The sequence below is a fragment of the Hypanus sabinus genome, chromosome 20 (genome assembly GCF_030144855.1).
Source record: "Hypanus sabinus isolate sHypSab1 chromosome 20, sHypSab1.hap1, whole genome shotgun sequence".
Classification (NCBI taxonomy): domain Eukaryota; kingdom Metazoa; phylum Chordata; class Chondrichthyes; order Myliobatiformes; family Dasyatidae; genus Hypanus; species Hypanus sabinus.
In genome coordinates this window covers 9,295,517-9,320,415 of record NC_082725.1, presented here as the reverse complement: position 1 = coordinate 9,320,415, position 24,899 = coordinate 9,295,517, and the positions used below count along the sequence as shown (strand labels likewise).

Below are 24,899 nucleotides of genomic sequence, written 5' to 3'. Positions count from 1 at the left end.
ACTTAACATGAATGCTTGTCTGAGAGACACATTCTGTTCCTTCTATCTGGTAACTGCAGGAGAACTGTTGAGAAGGTGCATTAATTAACATATTTTAATAATGATCCCACCTGGAATGTCTTGGGGTGTTAATTCTGAAGAGGCCAGTGATCAGTTTCAGAATGTTTGATGTTGTGCCCATGCTTGTTGGTCCTTCATGGGCAGGATTTACAACTTCCCAATCCTAATTGGTGATGCTTACATATACAATGGACTGAGCAGGTAACAGTACACTCTAAAAGTTCTAGGCAACATGGAACCCTTTTGCAGAAGCCACACAATGTAGTTCTGATGAAGCAAATGCCAATTTAAAAAATTTGGGCGATGGTGGGGGTGGGGGCATGAATTTCACCTATATTTTCAGGTAGTGCCAATCTTAATTTCATTCAAAAGAAAAAGCATTAGAGGCAAGAGAGATGGAAAAGTCTTTCAAACAGTTCAATTGGTTAAAACTTACAAATGAGGAAATGATAAACATTTCCAACAAACATCTCTGGGAGTTTCTATTTCAGGTTTTCTTTTCCCCTCTGTTCATACACTTGAAGCAATGGTTGTATAAATTAAAATTCAATGTAAATTTATGATCAAAGTACATATATGTCACCATATACTACCCTGAAATTCATTTTCTTGCAGGCATTCACAGTAGAGCAAAGAAATACAATAGAAGCAATGGAAAAACTACACACAAATAAAGACTGACAAACAACTATTGTGCAAAAGACGACAAACTGTGCAAGTACAAAAAACAAATAACTAAATAATACTGAAAACATGAAGTTATAGAGTACTTGAAAATGAGTCCATAGGTTGTGGAATCAGTTCAATATTGAGGCCAGTGAAGGTATCCACACTGGTTCAGGAGTGTGATGCTTGAAGGGTAATAACTGTTCTTGAACCTGGTGGTGTGGAACCAAAGGCTGCAGTACCTCCTACGCATGCAGCAGCAAGAAGAGAGAATGGGCTAGGTGAAATTCAGTTCCATCTTAGCACAATATTATGTAATACTAGATAGAACATGGTCAAATGCTGCATATTTTGATGGTGCACAGACTGCACAAAGTATTTTACTCAGTGTCATTTGAATCACAGCTAATACTAATTCTGTTTGTGTGTTATTTTTCCCTAGGTCCTGAGAACAGTCCACCCAGAAGCCCCATCCCTGCTTGTTCTCAACAGCAAGTTATCCAGCACAATTCAATTAGCACTTCGACTGCTGTCAGTGATGTTGTAGGCAGCTCCACACTCACCCAGCTCGGGAGTCAGAGAACAGATCGGAATCCTATCCTCTAAATACTGCCTTATGTCGGAGGTGCGGCGGCAGGAGACCGAAAAATTGACACTCCATTCAGGACTTTGGAAAGATCAACATAATCCAGGAATTAAATACACTTTAGAGGAAAAAAAGACTCTCGCTATTCATTTTAATAGTTATCAAAATGCTAATTTTTTTTACTTTAGTAATGAAAAAAGGGAAATATGCAATTAAAAATGCTGATAGCTTGGGAATGCTTTAATGCTTTCTCATAACTTGCTGGTACCAATTTGAAGATTCTACTAAGAATTTTTGAACTTTTTGAATTTTATTACTGTGTATATAGTCTCTCTACTTATTATCAGTGGCAAGTTCTAGGTATCTAACCAACCTGCCAATTAACAACTGGATTAAGGTATCTAACAATGTCATTACTGAACGGAAGCCTCCAGTCTATGCTATGGATACAGCCCATAATGTAGTCTCTAAAAAATAATGTTCATTTGCACTGAAAATCAAATTTTATGAATTGAGATTGAGTCACTAATTGAGTAAGAATATATGGAAAATGCATTTCAATATTAGAAACATTATATCACTTAGTCTTCCCTACTTGGCAATATGATCAATTGAATACGAATTGTAATTTTTTTTATCTGCACATGTTATGAATCCGTTTTGCATTCACCATTTTCTCCATTTGGTTATTTTGCTACATACTTCAACATCAGCTCTTAAGATTTACAGGAAGGACAGAGAAGCTTCCCACTACTGTATGCAGTTACATCCTATCGGCAATGCAATTATAGTGGCTGTCAATCATGCAAGGTGCAATAGTCCCACACACAAGATACTGGAGGAACTCAGCATCTATGGAAATGAATAGGCACTCAATGTTTCAGGCCATGACCTTTCTTCTGTTTATTCATTTGTCTGACATGTTGAGTTCCTCTAGTATTTTGTGTGTGTTGCTCTGGATCTCCAGCAGCTACAGAATCTCTCGTGTGTAGCAGTTCTGTTCCATTTGTGTAAAAAATTCTCATTTAAGTATGGCTTTAACTAACACTGATCAAACGAAGGGGAAATGTAGCCATGGTCACAAAGCATTCTTGATGTTCTTGTAAACTTGAGAACAATACATGAAGTCATTTGGTTATAATCCACATTAGGATGCAAAGATCCCAAAATCTTTCTAAAGCAGAGTTTCCCAACCGAGGGTCCATAGACCCTCAGTTAATGGTCAAGGTCCATGGCATAAAAAAGTTACGGAACCCCTGCTCTAAAGGATCAAATGGGAAGAGTAGTAATGTTTTCAAACCAAAACATTACAAACTGGACTAAAGGATGACACTTATTTTTTAAGTTTTGAGCATTCTACCAAATTCAGTATAAAAAACTATATAATAGAAGTGAATGATCTGTACAGTTTTGACTCCATGTTTAATTATGATCAAAGGCCAATAGAATGCTCCTAGACTACTGACTTTACATTTGCCTTAAAACCTATTATTATTATTGAGGCCATTCCCATCTTTTGACTGACATAATTCCCAATGCCTAGACTCAAGCATGCAGTTAATATAAAGACTAATTTGGATACTGTTCAAAGTGTAGACTAATTGTACCTTGTCAGATGTGCAGGAAGGTGCACCTGTGAAATGATTGCCTTGACAAGGAGCTATACTTGGGAAGAATACTGCTGAGGAAATTGAAAGCCTACAGCACCAGAACACAGTCCAATCATTTCCTAAATTGCACCTCTTGCAGATGCCATAAGCTGGGGCTCTCCAGCCATGAAGTTCTGGGAGAGGGCAGGTGAAGTTGAACAGTAGGGAATGGAATTGTGTTGCCCAAATTTCGCAGTCAGAGAATTTCAGAACTTAGAACATTTCAGCACAGTACAGGCCCTTTGGCCCATGATGTTGCACAGACCTTTTAACCTACTTTAAGATCAATCTAACCCTTCCCTCTTCCGTAACCCTGCATTTTCAATCATCCATGTGCCTATCTGAGAGTTTCTTAAATGCCCCTAAAGTATCTGCCTCTACCACCACCCCTGGCAGATGTACCACACACCCACCGTTAAAATCATTCCTGGATATTAACTAACCTAACTATTTGAATGCTGACCAATTAAATACTAAATTCACTATTACCCTAATTAGCAGTGTGAAAATTGACAGGCTGAGGGAAGGAGGCCAGTTTTGGTTAACTGTTCACCTCCTGTACTCACACAAGGAGGAGATACTTAATTTGCCCCATGGAATTGGGGCAAATTAATAGAATGTACCTTTCCTCTTTGAAGGGAATGCTGAGTCCAACATATACACATGAAATTTATGGTTTTCTCACTTGTCCAAAAAATCTGCCAAGACAGTTAATCCTTTTCCATGTCATTTCTAAAGTTCTGGCTAATTACAATCAAGTTGCGAAATCTCCTTTTTTTTCAAATAAATATTTGAGTATAAATTTAACATTAACCAGAGACTGGAGTAAAATGTCCACGTTTTGACACAGGAATTGGCAATGCAATGCTGAAGACTTGCATCAGCCCTCAATGCAAATTCCCAGCCATTTCCTATGGGGGGGATAAAAGCTCCACACATGCACAGAACTGGTCATTTAATACCATCTGTCACATGGAGTGAATCAAGCTCAACCTAACAGCAAACCCTTTGGGACTGGAATCGGCAGAAGTGTTCCCAAGCCAGACATAATGCAACCTTTAGGAGTAAGGGTGAAGATTATCATGAAAATGTTTGAAGCACTAAAGCACTGGAAAGCACATTTGATCAGATTTATTTAAAAAAGAAAATAAATTTTGCAAAGAAACTGTAAATCAGTGCTTCTAGTTAGAGACCAGGCTCTCCTTAATTACTGAAAATTAAATTTCTTACCGTTGGAGAAGTAGTATTTTAAAATTATCACAACTAATAATCACACTCAAGTGAAATACGTGCCCACTGTATATGTGCTGACAATATCACATAGTTGAATAATATATTTACCAGTTGACAAAAAGTAATCCAACCTCCATATCCCAGAGCTGAACTAACTCAGGTTTCACATTAAATAAAGGATAAAATACAGAATCAAACAATAGTAACTAATGCATGAGAGTTTAATGTAGCTGATGTCTCAGTATTACACCCTTCAAGACGTAAAATGCCCTCTGACATTTCCCAGAGTTGAAATGTCTAATACTAGAAGGCATGATTTTAAGGCGGGGGGGGGGGGGGGTAACTTCAAAGGAGATATGAGGTGCAAATTTTATTTACACTGAGTGGTGGGTGAATAGAATATGTTGCCTGGAGTGATGGTAGAGACAGATACATAAGAGACTTTTAAGAGACATGTAGATGGGCACATGAATGTGAGGGAAATAGAAGTATACGGACACTCTATTTTAAACAGAGAGGATTAGTTAGGTTGTCTATTTGATACTAATTTAATTGGATTGTGGGCCCAAGGGTCTATTCTTGTGTTGTTCTGATGAACTGATTTAAATTCCCTGTGTATAAACTGCATTTTCCCCAAAGTAGAAAGAGAGATTCACAGCATTTAACACCAGACTATTTGAGGTATCTTTATAAGGGAGTGTCAAATATCTATATAAAGGGTTTCAAAAGAAATGTGTCCTTTTATGGCCCAGGAGAGGATGTTTTGCGATATTCATGCAAACCTGAAACTAAAAAGTTGCCCTACTCTCCCCCACCCCAAGCAAACTGTTATTTGGTAAGAGCAGAGGTAATTTGTCCTGTCAACTCTTTCCTCTGCACAATACTGAGAATCAAATCTGGCAAAAACTGTTTGCAGCTCTGATGTCGGAGGCAGTGCTACAGCATCCATGGCCACCAAAGATTACAGAGCTTGTACACTCTGTAAAACCTAATTACTCAAGAGGGCCTTAAAAATGGGTTACACCTATAATTTACATATTTTAAACTGGCGTTATGCACAGTTTTAGGTGTCTACCCTGGATGTCTTAAGGAGTAAATTTGGATAAATTTCTTGGAATAACTTGGTATGGATCGTACCTGTTTTAAAATGGCCCCAAAACATTTGTGAATAGAAAGGCACAGGTATTAGCATGATGTCAATCTTAAGTATTTTTGGTCAATGCTCAGAGTTTTCATGGTTCAATCAACTGGCAGTTAGAGTGCTCATCTTCTAATGTACATTTTCAGCAAATAGCACTTTAGAAATCTTTGCTAAACACAGTTCAACATAGCAGACAGGGTCAGTGAACATAATTGCAAATCCTTTAAGTCAGCCACCTCTTAAGTAATGCAATGAAACATCTGATCAATGCTACAGAGCAAATGTTCGCTCTGAATAAAAAAAATGTTCTAAACAGAATTGAGTTTATTATCACTGACACGTTATGAAATCTGATGTTCTGTGGCTGCAGTACGGAGCGAGAGAAAAAAATACTGTAAGTTACAAAAAAAGAGCAAAAGACTTTAATTGTGAAATATAAGAGGTTAAGGACATGCACTGATAATATTAAGCATCCTCCAATACAGGGGTTTCCAACCATTTTTATGCCATGGACTCATACCATTAACCAAGAGGTCCGTGGACCCCAGGGTGGGAAGCCATGCTCTAATGTAATTGTAAAAAATCTCTCGTTGATCAAAACACAACAAACATCACAAAATCATGTTCAGTAGAAACCTACAGTATTGTATAAATGTCTCCACTGAATGTGACTTTGACTATTGAATTGCTTTCAATATTGGTAACATCTTCTCCTCTGTAAATATCAAAGCTGCATTAATTAGATTTCACCAAAATACATTTGTTCTTTGAATCATATTATCTTCAAATGTGGAAATGTTATTCAGGATAGAGATTGGAATATAACAGAATTTTCTTGCTTTTACTAAGACTGCCTGAAGGGTAGGTATTCCAGTTATAAAAACCTTACCAGTGTAAAACAGAAAGGATTCAAAGTGAAACTGTGTGATGAACAGCACTTTACAGAGATGAACTTTTTTTTCCAACTTTTTTTTTCTATTATTTCTTCTAAAAATTAAGCATGTGTAACAAAAAAACACAAGAGATTCTGCAGATGCTGTAAATTCAGAGCAACATGCACAAAACACTGGAGGAGCTGAGCAGGTGAGGCAGCATCTACGGAAATGAATAAACAGTCACTTTTTCAGGCCCAGCCTCAACTTTTTATTCATAACCATAGATGCTGCCTCACCTGCTGAGATCCTCCCATATTTAGTGTGTGTAGAATGTGTAATAATTTGTCTGATGCCCTCTTCAGTCCAGATTTGCTGTGTTCTAAATGTTATATGTGACATTTGTTCTGAACCTGTAACTGGTTTAAATCTAAGGGGGGGAGGGGAAGAGGTGTTTAATGTTATTCAATGAATCCTTTTAGGCATTAAGCTGAGAGAAGGATCATTCTAACATGCATTGTATTTCTGCACTTTGTATTCTGCTTTTGCTCTGTAAGATTTATGATCTTGTTATTTTCATGAGTAGGGATGAATGGTGAGCCCATAATTTAGATTTGTCCTTTCAAATTTTGGGGCGCCACGGTAGAGTTGAGGTCAGCACGACACTATTACAGATCGAGATGTCTGAGTTTGGAGTTCAATTCTGACGCCATCTGTAAGGAATTTGTACGTCCTCCCTGCGACTGTGTGGGTTTTCTCCGGGTGCTCCAGATTCCTCCCACAGTCCAAAGACGTACCAAAGAGTAGGTTAATTGGTCATTGTAAATCGTCCTGTGATCAGGCAAGGGTTTAAATCAGTGGGTGGCTGGGTAATGCAGCTCATTGGGCTGGAAGGGCAAAAAAAAAAGATTCTCTGATTGACATTTCACTGTGCTGACAACCCACCTGATGCTGGTTGCACTCAAATACTCATATAGCTTGCACAGCAGTCAGATAAACGAGTCTGTCTAATGCAAATCCCCGTTACAGAAACATTGTTTACATTAATGATTCCCATTTAATTCCTGTTCCATCTATCTTTTAGTCTGTTATTGCAACAACACAAATTAATCCTGACACATCACTTCATGCATAAATGCCCAATGCAGAGGGCCACGAGACTTTTTATTTCCCCCTTGAAATTATGTTTATACATTTAGAAGATTGAACCAAAAATTGGAGGGAATTTGTGCACTTTTGTTGCTGGCAAATACTTTGAAGGCTACATTTCTAAAATGAAGCATGGCCACATACTTTAAATTTGGAAGGTATGGACAAACATGTGTATTCAGATAGCAGCACCAGAAACAAAATTTAATCCAGTGATGCAAGGGATTACTTTAGTTATAAATTTGATTTGGTAGCAATGTAGAGCAGCAGTGAATAAATCCATTACTTAGCTATCTGAATTTAAATATACTGCAAAACCACAAAAACCACATTCTGCTTTATAGATCAGCTATTGGCTAACATGAAATGATTCCCTACAGATTTATATTCCAAATCATTCTATATAAATCTCAAAACCTTACATCTGGGCTTTGATTAATGTCCAGTGGAAAGGTTATGTCCCAAATATCAATTCAGACTTCTATCTCTGATTTGTTGGGAGTCTTAGCATCTTTATTTCTGATGAGTGAACTCAATGCTAGTTTTAGTAATAATATTCAGTTTATGAAAAATAAGCCATGGACTTTGAATTTTGGACTGTGTCATTCACTATTGAGGACCAAATAAATATTACTCATGGTAGTCAGATTTTAGTTAGATATTGCTTATAAAAGGTGCTGAGTTTCTAAAGTGGTCAACATTCCAGGGAAAATCTAATGAAATGTTTTTGCTTTTTTAACTGATACTTATCAGAGAACTATCACATGATATCTTGTTAACTTTTTGAGAGAAGGAATGTCCATTGTGTTTTCAAAAGAATTTGGATCAATGATAAACAGATCGGTTTTCATTCCAAACCTGATTTTACACCAAGTGTGATGTTGGAAAAGCAAATGACATAGTTTTCCGGTTTCTACATTCTCAGATGGAAACTTAACAGGTTCTTTTATTTTGGAAGCTAGCACTATGAAAGCAATTACGTTTGATAAATATTTTTGAATTAAAAAGGGTATTTTTTTGTGTTGAACAATCATAATCGGCTTTCCATAATGCTTCCTTGGAATGGTTATTACTAGAAAGCTTGACAAAAATGTATCAATTTCTAGAGGTGGATGTATTTTATTTGCCTATGAAAAATTAGAAATGTTATTAGAGGCATGTGGGCACTTTAGGAAACATAGACGTTTCACCAAACAGTTCATGTGCCAGGAGACTTTCCTGAAGCATACCTACAAATCCTTCTGTGTTGCCTTAAAGAGAGTCTGATAATGATCACCTCTGTTGAAATGACAGATTTTGATGCCTGATCATAATGGTTATTACTAGAAAGTTTGACAAAATGTATCATAATCTTTTTTTTCTTGTTTTATTGGCTTTTAAAAAGCATTATCAGAGGTGGACCAGCCTATGTTTCCAACTTTGCTATGTGGTGAAATTCACTAAAATCCATTTTCTCTCAGTTCTGTTGATACACCTGAACACACTAAGAGTCACAGTGGTAACTGTGCCCTCCTGTTTCCCATCCATGTCTGCTATAATGGCTAATCTCTCTAATTTAGATAATTTAGATCGTGTGAGGCCGAGGCCATTTCCACTTTTTAGAAAATCTCCCATTATTTTTATTCGAACACTCCAACAAACATCATCACCACAGACAGCCTGTCCATGCCAGCAAACTACATCCTCTCTTTATACGGTTTTGGTACTCATTCATATCATGGTGTGGACAGCTTTCATCCTTTATTCTTCCGGAGATTTTGTTCACCACTTTCCTTGGTACAAGGAGTAAATATTTGGTACATACTTGTAAATACTTGTTTTTCAGCACTTATGGTTTTTTTCTTTGTATTGTATTTTAAGCTTATGCCTCATGAGAATATTCATTGTTGCAAGTGAATAATTATATTAAATCTGTTGAACTATTTTACATTTTTACTTTTCTTTCTTATCCAATTAGTTAAGCATTTGTAAAAATATTAAACTCCACTGCAATATAATTAATAAAGCACTATGGCAATGCAGATATTACAATAAGTAACTACTTCAGAATGATTATTTTTGCTTAACAACAGTCCCAATTTCCTTTGTATTGTGGGGACTTCCTATTGGGTGCTTTTATCTTGGTGGTTTTGAAATACCAGCAGAAGTCAGTAGAGTTGAGGTACACCATTATTCACGGCTATGTATACCGCAGTTTGGATAGAAGTGAGAAATATTTCCTTTCCTGTCAGATTGCAGTGTTTTAGACCTTCTCCCTGAAGACAGCTTGTGATTAGGTGCATCCTATTAACACCACCACCCGAACAGAGTGACCTGGGGAGGGCCCCATATCCATTGGGTACTGGACCCATTGTCATAACAGCACTGAAAGAGATTTAAAGACTTTTTAAATTAAGTTTTATTTGTCACACGTACATCAAAACTCCATAGATGTTGCCTGACTTACCGAGTTCCTCCAGCTTTTGTGTGTGATACAGTGAAAGTTGCCATTTTCATTAACTCAAATCGGCGAGGGTTGTTCTGTGGGCAGCCCATAAATGTCACCACACTTCTGCCGTCAACACAGCACGCCCACAACTTACTTAGTCCTAACTGTACGTCTCTCAAAAGTGGGAGGAAACCAGAGTACTTGGAGAGTATCCACACAGTCATGGAGACAACATACTCTTTACAGGCAGAGGCAGGAATCGAACCGCAATTGATGATTGCTTGTGTTCTAAAGCGACTGTGCTAACTGCTGTATGACTGTGCTGTAAAATTTCAGTACTTGATAAAGGGGTGAAGCAGCAGAAGGATTTTGAAAGAATAGTGATAATTTTAGAATGAAGCCGAATGCAGCAGAAACCATGCCAGACTGATAAACGTGATGACTCGTTATAGGCAGTACAAGTTGGATGTAAACAGATTGTCATAAGGAAGACTGGGAAGTGAGTGTCTGGCCCAGAGGATGTTGGAATTGTGAGAACGAGTGATGGTCTCAGCAGCTAAGTTGATGCAGGGGTGGAATTTGCTCACATTATTTCAATTCACACCATTTCACTGCGGTTTTGGTAGTAATCGTGGCATGGTTTTGTTTTTACTGCTGGTATTGGCTTATTATTGTCACAAGTACTGAGGTACAGTGAAAAGCTCATCTTGCAAACAGATAAAGTAGTAAGATAGTGGCTGGAAGAACTCGGCAAGTCAGGCAGCATCTATGGACTTTCACGTATGTTTTGTTGTACGTGTGAGAAATAAAACTTATTTTTAAAATGTCTCTAAATCTCTTTTGGTGCTGTTATGACATGGGTAAAGCTCTTCCCACCATTGAGCACATCTCTACATGAAGTGTAACACACACACACTGAATGCTGGAGGAACTCAGCAGGCCAGGCAGCATCTAGGACAGGCATGGCCAAACTACGGCCCGCGGGTCATATGCGGCCCATTAAGCTTTTTAATCTGGCCCGCAGAACTTGATGAAATTATATTAATAAACCTTGTTAACGTTTTCTCCCCGCAATTCTGGCGTTTTCCGAATAGATGACGCACTCTATATACATTGACCTTTGTTGAGGTGCAGCATATTACTCCACATTTGCGGTTTACTTTGTGACCTTGTGGCGACCCATTTCCTGGCACATCCGAACCGGCTCACAATTAGCCAGCGTTCTGGCTAAGAGAGATAGCCTGCGGGGATTTGCGAGCACAGAGCTCCGCATATTGGCGCGCTCTCACTGTTCTGTCATTGTGCAGGTCGTTGTTGAGTTTTGGCACAGGGGACAATTGAATAAGAAGGAGCAGGACAAGTAGACCTACATCTCCTACCGTTTTTGAAATAAAGACAGTCAGGAGGAGAGTGATGATGATAATATCTTGAAGGATAACAGAATTTTCAGTGCTTTAAAATAATAACTGTTACTATTTAAAAAGCTGTATTTTATTCATTTAATTTTCAGTGTTTTAAAAGACATTTCAATAAATAGCTAAATACCATGGGACTTCAGACAGATATTTTGTTGTAATGCATTTGTTCATTTTCAATTGAAATTAAAGCACATGTTTTCTACATATCCCATGATATTTTATTTTCTCTTATGGGGTGTATTACCAAAACATTCCGTCCATCTGCTCCTGGTCCAGCCCCCCTGTCAAATTTTAGAACCCTTTGTGGCCCTCAAGTCAAAAAGTTTGCCCACCCCTGATCTAGGAAAAGAGTACAGTTGACATTTCAGGCCAACACCCTTCAGCAGGACTTATGATGCTTGGATTTCCAGCAGATTTTTTTTTATTTGTGATAGGATCTACATGATAGTCATCCGTTAGTCTCACAAGACCATGGATTTGCGCCTTGGAAAGTTTCCAGGGCACAGAGCTGGGCAGGGTTGTATGGGAGACCGGCAGTTGCCCATGTTGCAAGTCTCCCCTCTCCACACCACCGATGTTGTCCAAGGGAAGGGCAAGAGTGAAGCTTGGCACCGGTGTCACCACAGAGCAATGTGTGGTTAAGTGCCTTGCTCAAGGACACAACACGTTGCCTTAGCTGAGGCTTGAACTGGCGACCTTCAGATCACTAGACCAATGCCTTTACCACCTGGCCACGCACCAACACAGAAGTGTCACAGGAAAGCAATATCCCTCAGTCAGGACCCCCACCACCTAGGTCATGCTCTCTACTCACTGCTGCCATCAAGAAGGTGGTACAGGAGTCTCAGGACTGACACCAACAGGTTCAAGAACAGTTGTTACTCCTCAACCATCAGACTCTTGAACCAATGATGACAACTTCACTGAACTTCACTCACTTTCAAGGACTCTTCATCTCACGTTCCCGATATATTTTTTATTATTATTATTTCTTTTTATGTTGGCAAAGCTTGTCTTTTGCAAACTGGTTGAATGCTCAAGTTAGTACACTTTCACTGATTCTATTATGGTTATTATTCTACCTAAAGAGTATTGATAATAGCTGGGGTCACCCATCCTGTAAATACATCGCCCAGAAGAAGGCAATGGCAAACCACTTCTGTAGAAAAATTTGCCAGGAACAATCATGGTCATGGAAAGACCCTGATTGCAGACATCATATGACATAGCACACAGTGGTAATGCTGCTCTGGATTTCTGGCATCTACAGAATCTCTCATGTTTAAGGAGTGCATCATTACTCTCTGCCAGTTGGGGCAGCTGAACACCCATTACCAATGACTCAATGTGCAGTTCTTGCCTTTTAGTTGAATACCAATGACTATGATTTATACAAGGTAAATTTGTAACAGAAAAAAAGGAAAATTCTGGCAAAACTCAGCATGTTGGGTGACACAGGGTTGCAGAAACAATTATCCTTTCAAATCTGAATTATAATCAATCTGGATTCTGTGGAGTATATTTGTTACTTCAGATTGCAAATGATACTTTAAGAGTCATGGAACAAAAGGGGATAGCTACACTCACTTGCCTATCCATTGATATGTTCTCACAACTAATGATCTCACTTTAAGGATTGTTTCTCATTATCTAATTATTTATTGGTGTTTAATTTACATTTGCATCTGCACAGTTTGTAGTCTTCTGCGCTCTGGTTGATCTTTCATTGATCCTGTTATGGTTACCATCCTATAGATTTATTGAGTATGTCCACAAGAAAATATATCTCAGTGTTGTATATGATGACATACACGTACTTTGTTAATAAATTTGCTTTGAACTTTGAAACCATTACACGCTACATTGAGGTAGAACAAACAGTAACAGAATGCAGAACAAAGTGTAAAAACTACAGAGACAGCGCAGTGCAGGAAAACAATAAAATGAAAGATCATAATGAGATAGATTGTGAGGTACTTTTTCTGCTTGATATACACTTAGTGGCCACTTCATCGGGTACAAGAGTGGAACCGAGTCTGGTCTTTGGCTTTTGTAGCCCATCCACTTCAAGGTTCGACATATTGAGCAATCAGAGATGCCTTTCTGCACTGTTTTAACTCATGGTTTTTTGAGTTACTTTTGCTTTTCTGTCAGCTTGAACCTGCCTGGCCATTCTCCTCTGACCTCTCTCATTAACAAGGCATTTTTACCCACAGAACTGCTGCTCACTGGATTTTTTTTTTTGTTTTTCACACCATTCTCTGTAAATACTAGAGACTATTGTGTGATAATTCCAGGAGATCAGCAGTTTCTCAGATACTCAAACCACCCTGTCTGGCACCAGCAATCAGTCCACAGTCAAAGTCACTTAGGTCACATTTCTTCCCCATTCTGATGTTTGGTCTGAACAACAGCTGAACTTCTTGACCATCTCTGCATGCTTTTGTGCGTTGAGTTGCTGCCACATGATCGGCTGATTAGATATTTGCATTAACGAGTAGGTGTACATAATAAAGTGGCCACTGAGTTTTTTCTGGGGTTTATTTTGGAACACATAGGGAAGCTAATTTGGCTTTGATCAGGGCATATGGTTCACAACCTGGCAGTGAGATTCAAGCAAGCTTTGTTGATAATAAAGAATCAAATAAATGCTGGTACTCTTGGAAAAGTACAGAGAGCAACTGCACGATATGTGAAATGAAAATGTCAGAATGAGACAAGAACTTCATCCCTGCTGCAATGTTTTAACTGTAAATTACTATTAAGTATAAAAGGGGGAATTCCTCTGCTCGTCACTAACAGCTGGGAGGTGATCTTCCGCCGTTTTCCACGAGAGGGGCCCAATCACAATGTCAGCTCAGATTTTTCTGTTTCAGACTTTGAAGACAGACTCAAACCCATCGTCGTCTCAGAGAGAAGAAGTGGCACAGTGGGCAGATCTACTACCTTGCACCCAAGGAGAGCTGGGTTTCCTTCAGCTTCCCCCCCACAGTTCAAAGACATACTGGTTGGTGGGTTTTGTTGCTTGGTTGTTAAGTCATAGGGTCCATAGCGTTTTCATGGCAAGACACGGAAGTAGATCGCTGGGCCTTTCTTCTGCACAGATACGGCTGCTGTCCAGGTTGGGACCAACTTGGGTTTGAACTCAAGGCCATCTGCCTTGAAGTCCAGCACTGACGCCATTACACCAACAGCCAGCCCGCTTGGTAGGTTACAAACACAAAATGCTGGAGGAACTCAGGTGGCCAGGCAGCATCTATGGAAAACAGACTGAAGGAGGGTCTCAGCCCAAAACGTCAACTGTTTAATCTTTTCCGTAGATGCTGCTTGGCCTGCTGAGTTCCTCCAGCGTTTTGCGTGTTCCTTGCATTTCCAGCGTCTGCAGATTTTCTTACGTCTGGTTGGAAGGCTTATTGGTCATTGTAAATTGTCCCGTGATTAAGTTTAAATCAGGTGATTGCTGAGCGGCGTGGAAAGGCCGCTGCAGCTTCTGACGCAGGCATATCACGCCCACAGCTCATTAATCCTCACCCAGGAAATGAAAAAGAAGCCCATGCAGTCATGGGGAGAACTCCTTACAGACAGCGATGGAAATTGAACTGTAATCGCTGACTGCTGGGACTGTGATACTACATCATGCTTGTAGTATCTGTACTCTGGAACATTTGAATTTGATCTCAAAGGGATTTCAAGTTTTGCCACAGACTGTCTGGGTTTTGTTCACAACTCAATAATGGGTTCTTCTGGCCCAGTGTACCTGCACTACCCAATTACACACATCTGAACAATTAACCTATTAAACCATACGACTTTGGGAGGAAGCTGGAACACCCAGAGGAAACCCATGAGGTGATGGGGAGAGCGTACTAACTCCTTACAGATGGCATTGGAATTGAGCCTGGGTTGATGGCACTGTGACAGTGTTACACTGACTAGTATGCGACTGTATTGCCCCATTTTCATAGCTCTTCCTTTGCTAGTCTTGCTTTCTGCTACACAGTCCAGTCCCTCAAGCTGTCAACTCTTCCGATAGAATACACAAGACTTCAGCACTGATCCCCAACACTAAAGATTCCCTGCTGCAGGAAATCCGGAGCAACACACACAAACTGCTGGAGGAACCCAGCAGGTCAGACTCTATTGATGGAGTCCACCTTACAGGCCAAGATCCTTCATCAGGGCTGCAAAGGAAGGGGGCAGAAGCCAAAATAAGGTGGCAGGAGGGGAAGGAATACAAGCTGGTTGGTGATAGGTGAAGGGGAAGGTGGTTGTGTTGGGGAGGGGGAGATGAAGTGAGAAGCTGGAAGGTGATAGCTGGGAAAGGGTAAAGAGCTGAAGGAGGAGGAATCTGTTAGGAGAGGACAGTGGACTGTTGGGGAAAAGGAAGGAAGAGGGGCACCAGAGGGAAGTGATGGGCAGGCAGAGAGAAAAGTGGTGAGATGAGTGAGAATGGGAAAAGGAGAAGGCGGAGGAGGGAGTAATTACAGGAAGCTGGAAAAACCGATGTCCCAAATCAGAATCACGCTTAAGTATCATTGGGATATGTCGTGATATTAGTTATTTATTTATTAAGATACAGCACAGAATAGGCCCTTCCAGCCCTTTGAGCCAAGCCGTCCAGCAATCCTATGTAATCCTAGACTAATCACAGGATAATTTACAATGACCAAATAACCTACCAATTGGTACATCTTGGACTGTGGGAGGAAACCAGAGCACCTGGAGGAAACCCATGCGGTCACGGGGAGAGCAGACAAACTCCTTATAGGCAGCGGCCAGAACTGAACCCGGCTCGCCAGTACTATAAAGCATCGGCTAACCATTGTGCTACCACACATCCCCGCTATGTGATAGCAGTACATCATAAGACCGCAGATTACAGTAAGTATATATGCAATCAGGTTTGACACAACATGAGGTGTTGCTCCTCCACAATTCAAACAGAACCCTCTCCCACAAAGATCTGCTGAGACCAGAGACCCTGCTTCACCACTGATTTGGGTAGATCCACTCCTGCGCTTTTCCAGAGGGTTTCCCAATGGACAGATTAGCCAGCCTGTCAAAATCTGACACACTGAAAGCCACAGCTTCCTACGTGAAACTTATCAGTGTAGGGGCAGGTGGATGTGCCGACATGCAGTGAAGAAGATTTAATAATAATATGACACCTATACAATATCAGCCACTCCCTGCTCAAATATTACCAACTTGTCAGCTGTCAGGTTTCTCCACGTCTTTGCCATTCACTCTGTTTTCAGCTGCACTATTCCAAAATATGTGAACATCTACAGATTTTCTAAAAAAAAAAATTGGATAGATTTTATGTATCATTTCTAAAACTGACAAATGCCTGACTAAGATTTCATCTCAGGAGATGGGAAGAATGCTGCAGGCTTCAGGACAGAATTCCCTAAAAGTAAACTTGCAAGTCGAGTCAGTGGTAAGGAAGGCAAATGCAATGTTAGCACTCATTTTGAGAAGACTAGAGTATAAAAGCAAGGATGCCATGCTGAAGCTTTAGAAGTCATTGGACAGAATGCATTTGGAGTATTGTGAGCAGTTTTGGGACCAATATCTAAGAGAGGATGTGCTAGCATTGGAGTAAGACCAGATGAAGTTTATAAGAAAGATCCCAGGAATGAAAGGGTTAAAGTATGAGGAGCACTTAATGCCTCTAGTCTTGCACTTGCTGGAATTTGGAAAAATGAGGGCCATCTCATTGAAAACTACCATTGAGCACATTAGCATGAAGCACTGCCACAGGGAAGCAACACCCATCATCAGGGACCTGTACTATGCAGGCCGTGCCCTCTTCTTGCTGCTGCCATCAGGCAGGAGATACAAGCGCCTTAGTTCCCACACCACCAGGTTCAGGAACAGTCACAACACTACAACCACCAGGCTCCTGAATCATCGCGGATAACTTCACTCATCACAACTCTGAACCGATTCCACAACCTACAGACTCACTTTCAAAGCTTCGGCAACTCTTGTTCTCAGCATTATTTTTTTTTATTTGCACAATTTTTGTATAGTTTTTCATAAATTCTATTGTATTTCTTAATATCTTCCTATAAATAGTGGCTGTCCATCATGTCTGACGATTGGAGGAAACCTGTGTGGGAGAGTTTTTAAAGTGGAAAAGCTGTTACACTGGGGCAGTTCCACTCTCTTGATCTCAGAAGTCCAGGTTCAGTGGTACAAACAAGCATCACAAACTGGGGCCTTCCTTAGTTGCAGAGGATGACCAAGACATCTTCTGTGTCTTGTCATGCCCCTCACTCTCCATATAGTGCTGCAGTAATGTCTTCCTGGCCATTGGGTCTCACTGTAGATCTCATCTGCCCAATCCACCAGAGCTGGCTTCACATGCAAGGACATGCATGTCCCTCTGACATCGGGGTCTGAGTCTGCAGGCTACCCTCACCTGCTTTAGCCCACCAGTCGAAGCGGTGGACACTGTCACATGCCAACAGCTACATGGAGCTGCACGTGAGAGTCGAGTGTCTGGTGGGGACCAAAGGTGGGTGCGTAGGGGGGGAATTAATGGTTATGGGGGCTATACAGGTAGGTGGAGCCGAGTCCAGGGCCAGTTTGCAATGATTTTGTAGAGCAGGCCTGATGGGCCAGATGGCTGACTTGAGCTCCTATCCCTTATGTTCTTACGTTTGAGAGTACTTTACCCAAGAGCTGATCATTCCATTCCAACTGGTATAAATCTGTCAAGCCAACTTGTTGCCAATCATCAAATTGTTGCCATAACACTCAAGCATTTATAAATAGTTACATCAATTTTTAGATCATCACATGGCAAGCATAATATCTTAAACCCTCTATTGATTTTATTGTTTGTTACATCTAATCATTCTTTAATTAATTGAGGACTGAAAAAGCTTTTTATATTAAAATATAATTCTTGCACTAAAATATAAATTTTTAAAGTTCTGGAATTTAACATTTCTCAATACTTAAATATCTTGACATTTAATATTCTGAAAATAATGCTATTTTTAAGGAAAATGCAATTGACGAATGAATTTCCACTTTAAAAAAAAATTCAAAGATTATGCTATAAACTTAAGCCGCTCAGTAATCCTGTGAATGTAGTTTGGCTTCATGCCGAGTTCTCATGTGTCAACATTTTTCCTGGAAGGTCTGCTGTCATCTCCTTAGTAAATTTATGCAAAGAATGCTACAAGATCTTACAAAGCTGTGATTTAGACAGATTTTAAATCCAGTCTAGACAAGTCAACAAAAGGAATATTGTCCCTCACTCCCACACAAGTGTTTCCTATTTTATTCCTCTCACTCACGAGCAGTTGTACCTTGTGTTAAGGTCTGCTGAAAGGGCAACAGGAACCATTCTCTTCCCTGGCTCCTTTTCCTCTGACAACAAGGGAGTCAGGAACAAGATCAATTTTAGACCTAACAATTAAAACCATCTTCTTCAAACATGTTCTCTATTGAACAAATGTGACTGCTCTTTAAAAGGAGTCTCATTGGCTGTGAAGTGCTCTGGGGCACAGTAAGTTCGTGCAAGGGGTATTAGTGAGATTTCCATTAAAGATTAGCTCTACATTCACACTACATCGAGACCTACAGTGATCATAGACACAAGAGATTCTTCAGGGTAGGCATACCTCGAAGGGACTTCTCAGTGCAGCAGCAAATCCCCATCTTCTTTATGACTACCCTGAAGAAGTTTAAATCTCTTCGATGGGAGTTCAATGCGATCCGCTCTCAGTGCTCCCCCTGTGTCTCTACTGCCCTCCAACTCTCAAATGTGTGATTACTTGCAAGCTTTTAGTCCTTCCCCTTCACTGCCGCACCTTCTTATTCTGGCTTCTTCCCCCTTCCTTTCCAGTCCTGATGAAGAGTCTCGGCCCGAAACGTTGACTGTTTGTTCCTCTCCATAGATGCTGTCTGACCTGCTGAGTTCCTCCAGCATTTTGTGTTTGAAGCACACAGTGAAACGATGTCAGTGATGTGCTGGGGGCCGCCTGCAGGTTTTGTCATACTCTGGCACCAGCATAGTAAGCGCACAACTTACTAAACCTAACTCATTCATCTTTGGAAAGGGAGGGGAAACCAAAACACGCACAGAGAACATACAAAATGCTGGAAGAACTCAGCAGCTCGAGTAGCATCTGTGGAGAGGAATAAACTCCTTACAGACAGCAGCAGGAATCGAACACCAATTTTATAACTGTAAAGCGTTAAGCGATAATGCCGCTCCAAAGTAAAACAAAGAGAGAATAGATGGCAGTGTTATATTACAAACATGGAAGACTTCTGCTACGAAAGAAGAGGTTGAAATGAATCACCTCAGGTGTTACTCGTTGCTTTGTGAATAACGGAACGAGGAACTTTAGACCCGTTTAGTGGCTTGGCAGAGACAACAAGCAACTGTATGTTATCACTCCATACAGTTACTGTACAACTGTATTACCTTGAAATTATTTGATCAAAAATAACAATTCTTAATGGGACTTCTCTTCTTGAGACAATATTTCTTTGAATATGCATTTTGGTATAGGGTTAGCAGTCCACATCACCCCCTCCCCACTTCTATTTCCCCCCACTCTCCTGTGGGGAGAACTTTACATTCAATAACCACTTTATTAGTTACCTCCTGTAGCTAATAAAATGGCCACTGAGTGTATACTCGTGATCTTTTTCTGCTGTGGCCCGCCCGGTTGTGTGTGAAAATCCCAGGAGATCAGCAGTTTCTGAGATACTCAAACCACCCCATCTGGCACCAGCAATCATTCCTCAGTCAGTCACTTAGATCACATTTCTTCCCCGTCCTGATGTTTGATCTGAACAACCAATGAATCTCTTGACCATGCCACATGATTGGCTGATTAGATACTTGCATTAATGAGGTGTACAGGTGTACCTAGTAAAGTGCCCACTGGGTATGGCTGATAGTGCACACATGGTCGACCAAAACACCAAAGTCGCGCAGAAGGTGTCCCAACTAGTTATCTGTAGCTGGAACAATAACTGATGCCATTAATTCTGTATATTTTCAACTCCTTAGTGATAATAAAGTGTCTAATCAATATCACTGGAAATAGATTAGGATGATCCTTCCAAAAAAAATTAATTCAGCATCACATTGAAAATTGACCCTGTTGTATATTTAAGTGTTCGGACAAATGACACAGTATAATGATAAACAATTATTAACAGGTGCGGCACAGTAGCATAGCAGTTAGCACAACTGCTTTTACAGAGTGGAAACTTTAAGCAAGTTGGTCCAATAGAAGATCTTTGACCTATGGTAGTGCAGTGGTTAGCGCAATCGCCAGTCGGGGTTGGATTCTCACACTGTGCGAATTGGTTCAGCATGACATTGGGGGCTGAAGGGCCTGTTTCTGCGCTGTTCTGTTTTATGTCTTGTGTTCACTGTCTTAAAGGAGTTTGTAAGCTCTCCCTGTGCCTGTGTGGGTTTCCTGTGGGTGCTCCAGTTTTCTGCCACATTCCAAAGACATACTGTTACAAATAATTCGGAATTTGTGTAGCTTAGGTTGGGTTGATTTGTTCTCCAGTTTTGGCAATTTACTTGCAAATGTTTCATCACCATATGAGTAGACATCGTGCCTCCTCACGTGGTGATGAAATGTTTGTAAGCAACTTGCCAAGATTGGAGAGCAACACATACGGGTTAGGGTTAGGGTTAGTAAATTGTAGTCATGCTATGAAAGCACCAGAAATGTGATATCATTTGCAGGCTTCCCCCAGCAGAATCCTTGTTCTGTGCTGATCGTTGACACAAAATGACACATTTTACTTTATGTTTTAATGTATAGGCGACAAATAAAGCTCATCTTTAATAATAAACACAGACAAAAGATATAGTTGAATTCAAGTCTTCTTACTCCTGTTCCATCTCCTGCAGAGTGTATTGTTTCCTAATTATACATACTATTGTTGTTAAGTTACCATAACTTGTAACCTTAGATTTTCCTCATGCATTTGACTACTTCTCTCATCAGTCCTTAAGACACACCAAGAGGAAGATGTGGGCAGGATTAAAAATGAAGTTTGTAACTCTTAACTGCTTGTGATCATGACTGATGACAGCGATGTCAGAATGTCACTTCATTTTGAGTCTAGTCCACAATTAGTAATAACACTTGCAAATTTCTACAGATGTACCATGGCGAGCATTCTAACTGGCTGCATCATCGTCCGTTATGCACGGGCAAAAAAAGCTCCTGCGCAGGATCAAAGTAAGCTGCAGAAATTTGTAAACTCAGTCAGCTCCAACTTCGTCGCTAGCTTCCACAGCACCCAGGACATCTTCAAGAAGCAATGCCTCAAAGAGCCAGCATCCGTCATTAAGGAGCCCCACCACCCATGACATGCCCTCTTCTCATTGTTGCCGATAGGGAGGAGACAGACAGACAGACCGACACACTTTATTGATCCCGAGGGAAACTGGGTTTCGTTACAGCTACACCAACCAAGAATAGTGTCGAAATATAGCAATATAAAACCATAAATAATTAAATAATAATAAGTAGATTATGCCAAGTAGAAATAAGTCCAGGACCAGCCTATTGGCACAGGGTGTCTGACACTCCGAGGGAGGAGTTGTAAAGTTTGATGGCCACAGGCGGGAATGACTTCCTATGACGCTCAGCGTTACATCTCGGTGGAATGAGTCTCTGGCTGAATGTACTCCTGTGCCTAAGCAGTACATTATGGAGTGGATGGGAGACATTGTCCAAGATGGCATGCAACTTGGACAGTATCCTCTTTTCAGACACCACCGTCAGAGAGTCCAGTTCCACCCCCACAACATCACTGGCCTTACGAATGAGTTTGTTGATTCTGTTGGCATCTGCAGCCAGGCAGCATCTAGAGGGAGAAGCACTGTTGATGTTTTGGGCCGAGACCCAAGGGTCTCAGCCTGAAACGTCGACAGTGCTTCTCCCTATAGATGCTGCCTGGTCTGCTGTGTTCCACCAGCATTTTGTGTGTGTTGCTTGAACCTATAAATACCACCTTACTACCTTTTTTGCACTAACGTAAGCTAACTACTTTATATCCATATATACACATATTTTATAATATACTGTATGTATAGACACACGCTCACTGTAATCCAGTTTTTAAGTATGTATTGCATTGTACTGCTGCCACATAACAAATTTCATGATATTTGCCAGCGTTACTAGATCTGATTCTGAACAATCCTTATCAGTCTTTACTCCACACTCCCCAAATTCCTTTCTTCCCAACCTTTTATGTTAGCTGCAGTATTTACAGATTAAATGATGCTTTAAATATTACTTGACAAATTACACTGGTACTCAGAGAAGTGCTGGCCTGCATCTGTATAACAATACTTAAGAAATGAAGTGTCTATTTAGTAGTTTACAATGGTTTATTCTCAACAAAAACATTGTACTACAAATGTTGCTCACCAATTACCAGATGTGTTCTGGATAAAATATTCTTGTCATGTAGACCCTTGACTTTCACCCCGTGACTCCTGGAGGCGATCTGCAGCACAACCATAATAGTTACTGCAACTTGTTTAATGACTCATGCGACACTAGCGCCAACATTAAATCATGTAGAAAGAGCAATTACTCAGTTGTACAATCTGACATGCAAAAGAGAAGCGAATAGAAAATGCCGTCTCCATAATTCTCAAACCGATATTGTGATATGAACTATGTGGTGATTTGTAAACAAAAAAAGCATTGCTACAGCACATTTCACAATTACGCAACATCGTGTAGGTACACTGGACATTAGAGCCTTTCAACCCAAGATGATGTGTCAGTCTTGTAAACTACTCTAATATCAATCTAACCCTTCCCTCCTACATAAACCTCCATTTTTCTATCATCCTATACCTAAGAGTTTCTTAAATACCATGAATGCATTTGCCTCTATCACCACCCCTGTCAGGATGTTCCACACACCCACCACTCACTGTAATAAACTTACCTCTGTCATCTCTGGAGCACTTTCCTCCATTCACCTTAAAACTATGCCACCTTGTATTAGCAATTTTCAGCCTGAGATAAGGTCTCTGGCTGGCCACTCGATGTTTCATAACCAGTGAATTACTAAGATATAGGAGCAGAATTAGACCATTCAGCTCATCGAGTCTTCACAATTCGATCATGGCTGATTTATTTTCCCTCTCAACACTATTCTCCTGCCTTCTCCCAGTAACCTTTGATGCCCTTGCTAATCAAGAAGCCGTCAACCTCTGCGTTAAATATACCCAGTGGCTCGGCCTCCACAGCTGAGTGTGGCATTGAATTTCACAGATTCACTAACATCTGGCTAAAGAAGTTCCTCATTTCTGTACTAAAGGGATATTCTTCTACTCTGAGCTGTGCCCTCTGGTCTTAGGCTCTCCCACTACTGGAATCATCCTCTGCACATCCACACTCTCTAGGTCTTTCAATATTCGATTGCTAGGTTTCAACTAGATTCCCTCTCTTTTCTAAACTCCAGGCCGAAAGTCATTAAATTCTCCTCATACATTAAGCATTTCATTAACAGGATCATTCTCATCAGCCTCCTCTGGACCCTCTCCAATGCCAGCACATCCTTTCCTAGATACGGGGCCCAAAACTGCTCACAATACTCCCAATGAGGTCTGACAAATGTCCAATAAAGCTTTAGCATTTCATCCTTAGCTTGTATATACTAGTCTTGAACTGAATGCTGTGTGAATACTTCTGGAACTGTGGTCACTGTTATAATGCATGATACATTTTTGGCAAATATGCACTCCCACGCAGAGCAATTTATTATTGACTACATAATCTGCTTTTTGTTTCTGTGATTGAGCCATAAATATTGGCCAGGACACTGGGTACACCCTGCTTTTTTGGAAAAGTACCATAGATCTTTCCCAACTGCCTGAGGGAATAGACAGCCCCAGGTTCAAGCAACATCACCTCCAATTATAACACTTCCTCAGTATGTGATGGACTGCAGGTTTAGAGGTTTACAGTTGGCAATACAAGTTGAAACCATTTCCAACTTTCTAATTTAGAGGTGAAGATGCTAATCACTGAGCCACTGCTAACAATGCCAAGGTTTGAACCTGGCAAATGCAGTCTGTATATGTAAAGACACACTGGGATTAATACAATCCCAGTTACTGCCACCTGGTATCAGTTTACCTCAAACACGAGGCAGAAAATGTTGCAAATATAGAGCAGATGCAGGAACATCTGTTGAAAGATTAATATTTCATCTGAATCCATCTAGATATTAAGCCATCCTCTTTTTCCCCTCAGACGTTGATGGATCTGCAGCATATTTACACCACTTTGTCTTTATCTATAATCCTTAGGTTTTGTGGTTTATTTCTTTTTACCCATAAAAGGTCAGTCGGAGGCTTGACTTGACTTTGGCTGGTAACATCATACAAATGTGAAGCCACTCTTCTGGGCACATATCCATTGTAAGCCAGGGGTGCATTAACCAGAAATCTGATGCAGCCAAAAGTCCTGAATTTCAGTTTGCGCTTCTCTAAGCAGTTCCTAATGCAAAACTGGCCTGCAGGACGTTGCACAGAATCAGAAAAATCTACAGAGGTCTGTAAACTCAGCTCCATCATGGGCTGTGGCTTCCCCACAGTGCAGGACATCTTCAAACAGTGACGCAGCAAAAAAGGCCTCATCCATCATTAAGTGCCCCCACCACCCAGA

The 24,899-nt window shown here is 40.5% G+C and overlaps 1 protein-coding gene across 1 annotated transcript in view; it reads left to right on the top strand.

The window, feature by feature from the left end:
• The window catches only part of creb5b (cAMP responsive element binding protein 5b), a 331,645-nt gene extending 322,365 nt beyond the window's left edge, over window positions 1–9,280 (top strand). The window contains exon 14 of the mRNA XM_059945056.1: window positions 1,169–9,280. Coding sequence (XP_059801039.1) covers window positions 1,169–1,332 — 164 coding nt within the window. The 3' untranslated portion in view covers window positions 1,333–9,280. The remainder of the gene's footprint in view (window positions 1–1,168) is intronic.
• Window positions 9,281–24,899: the final 15,619 nt, after the last annotated feature.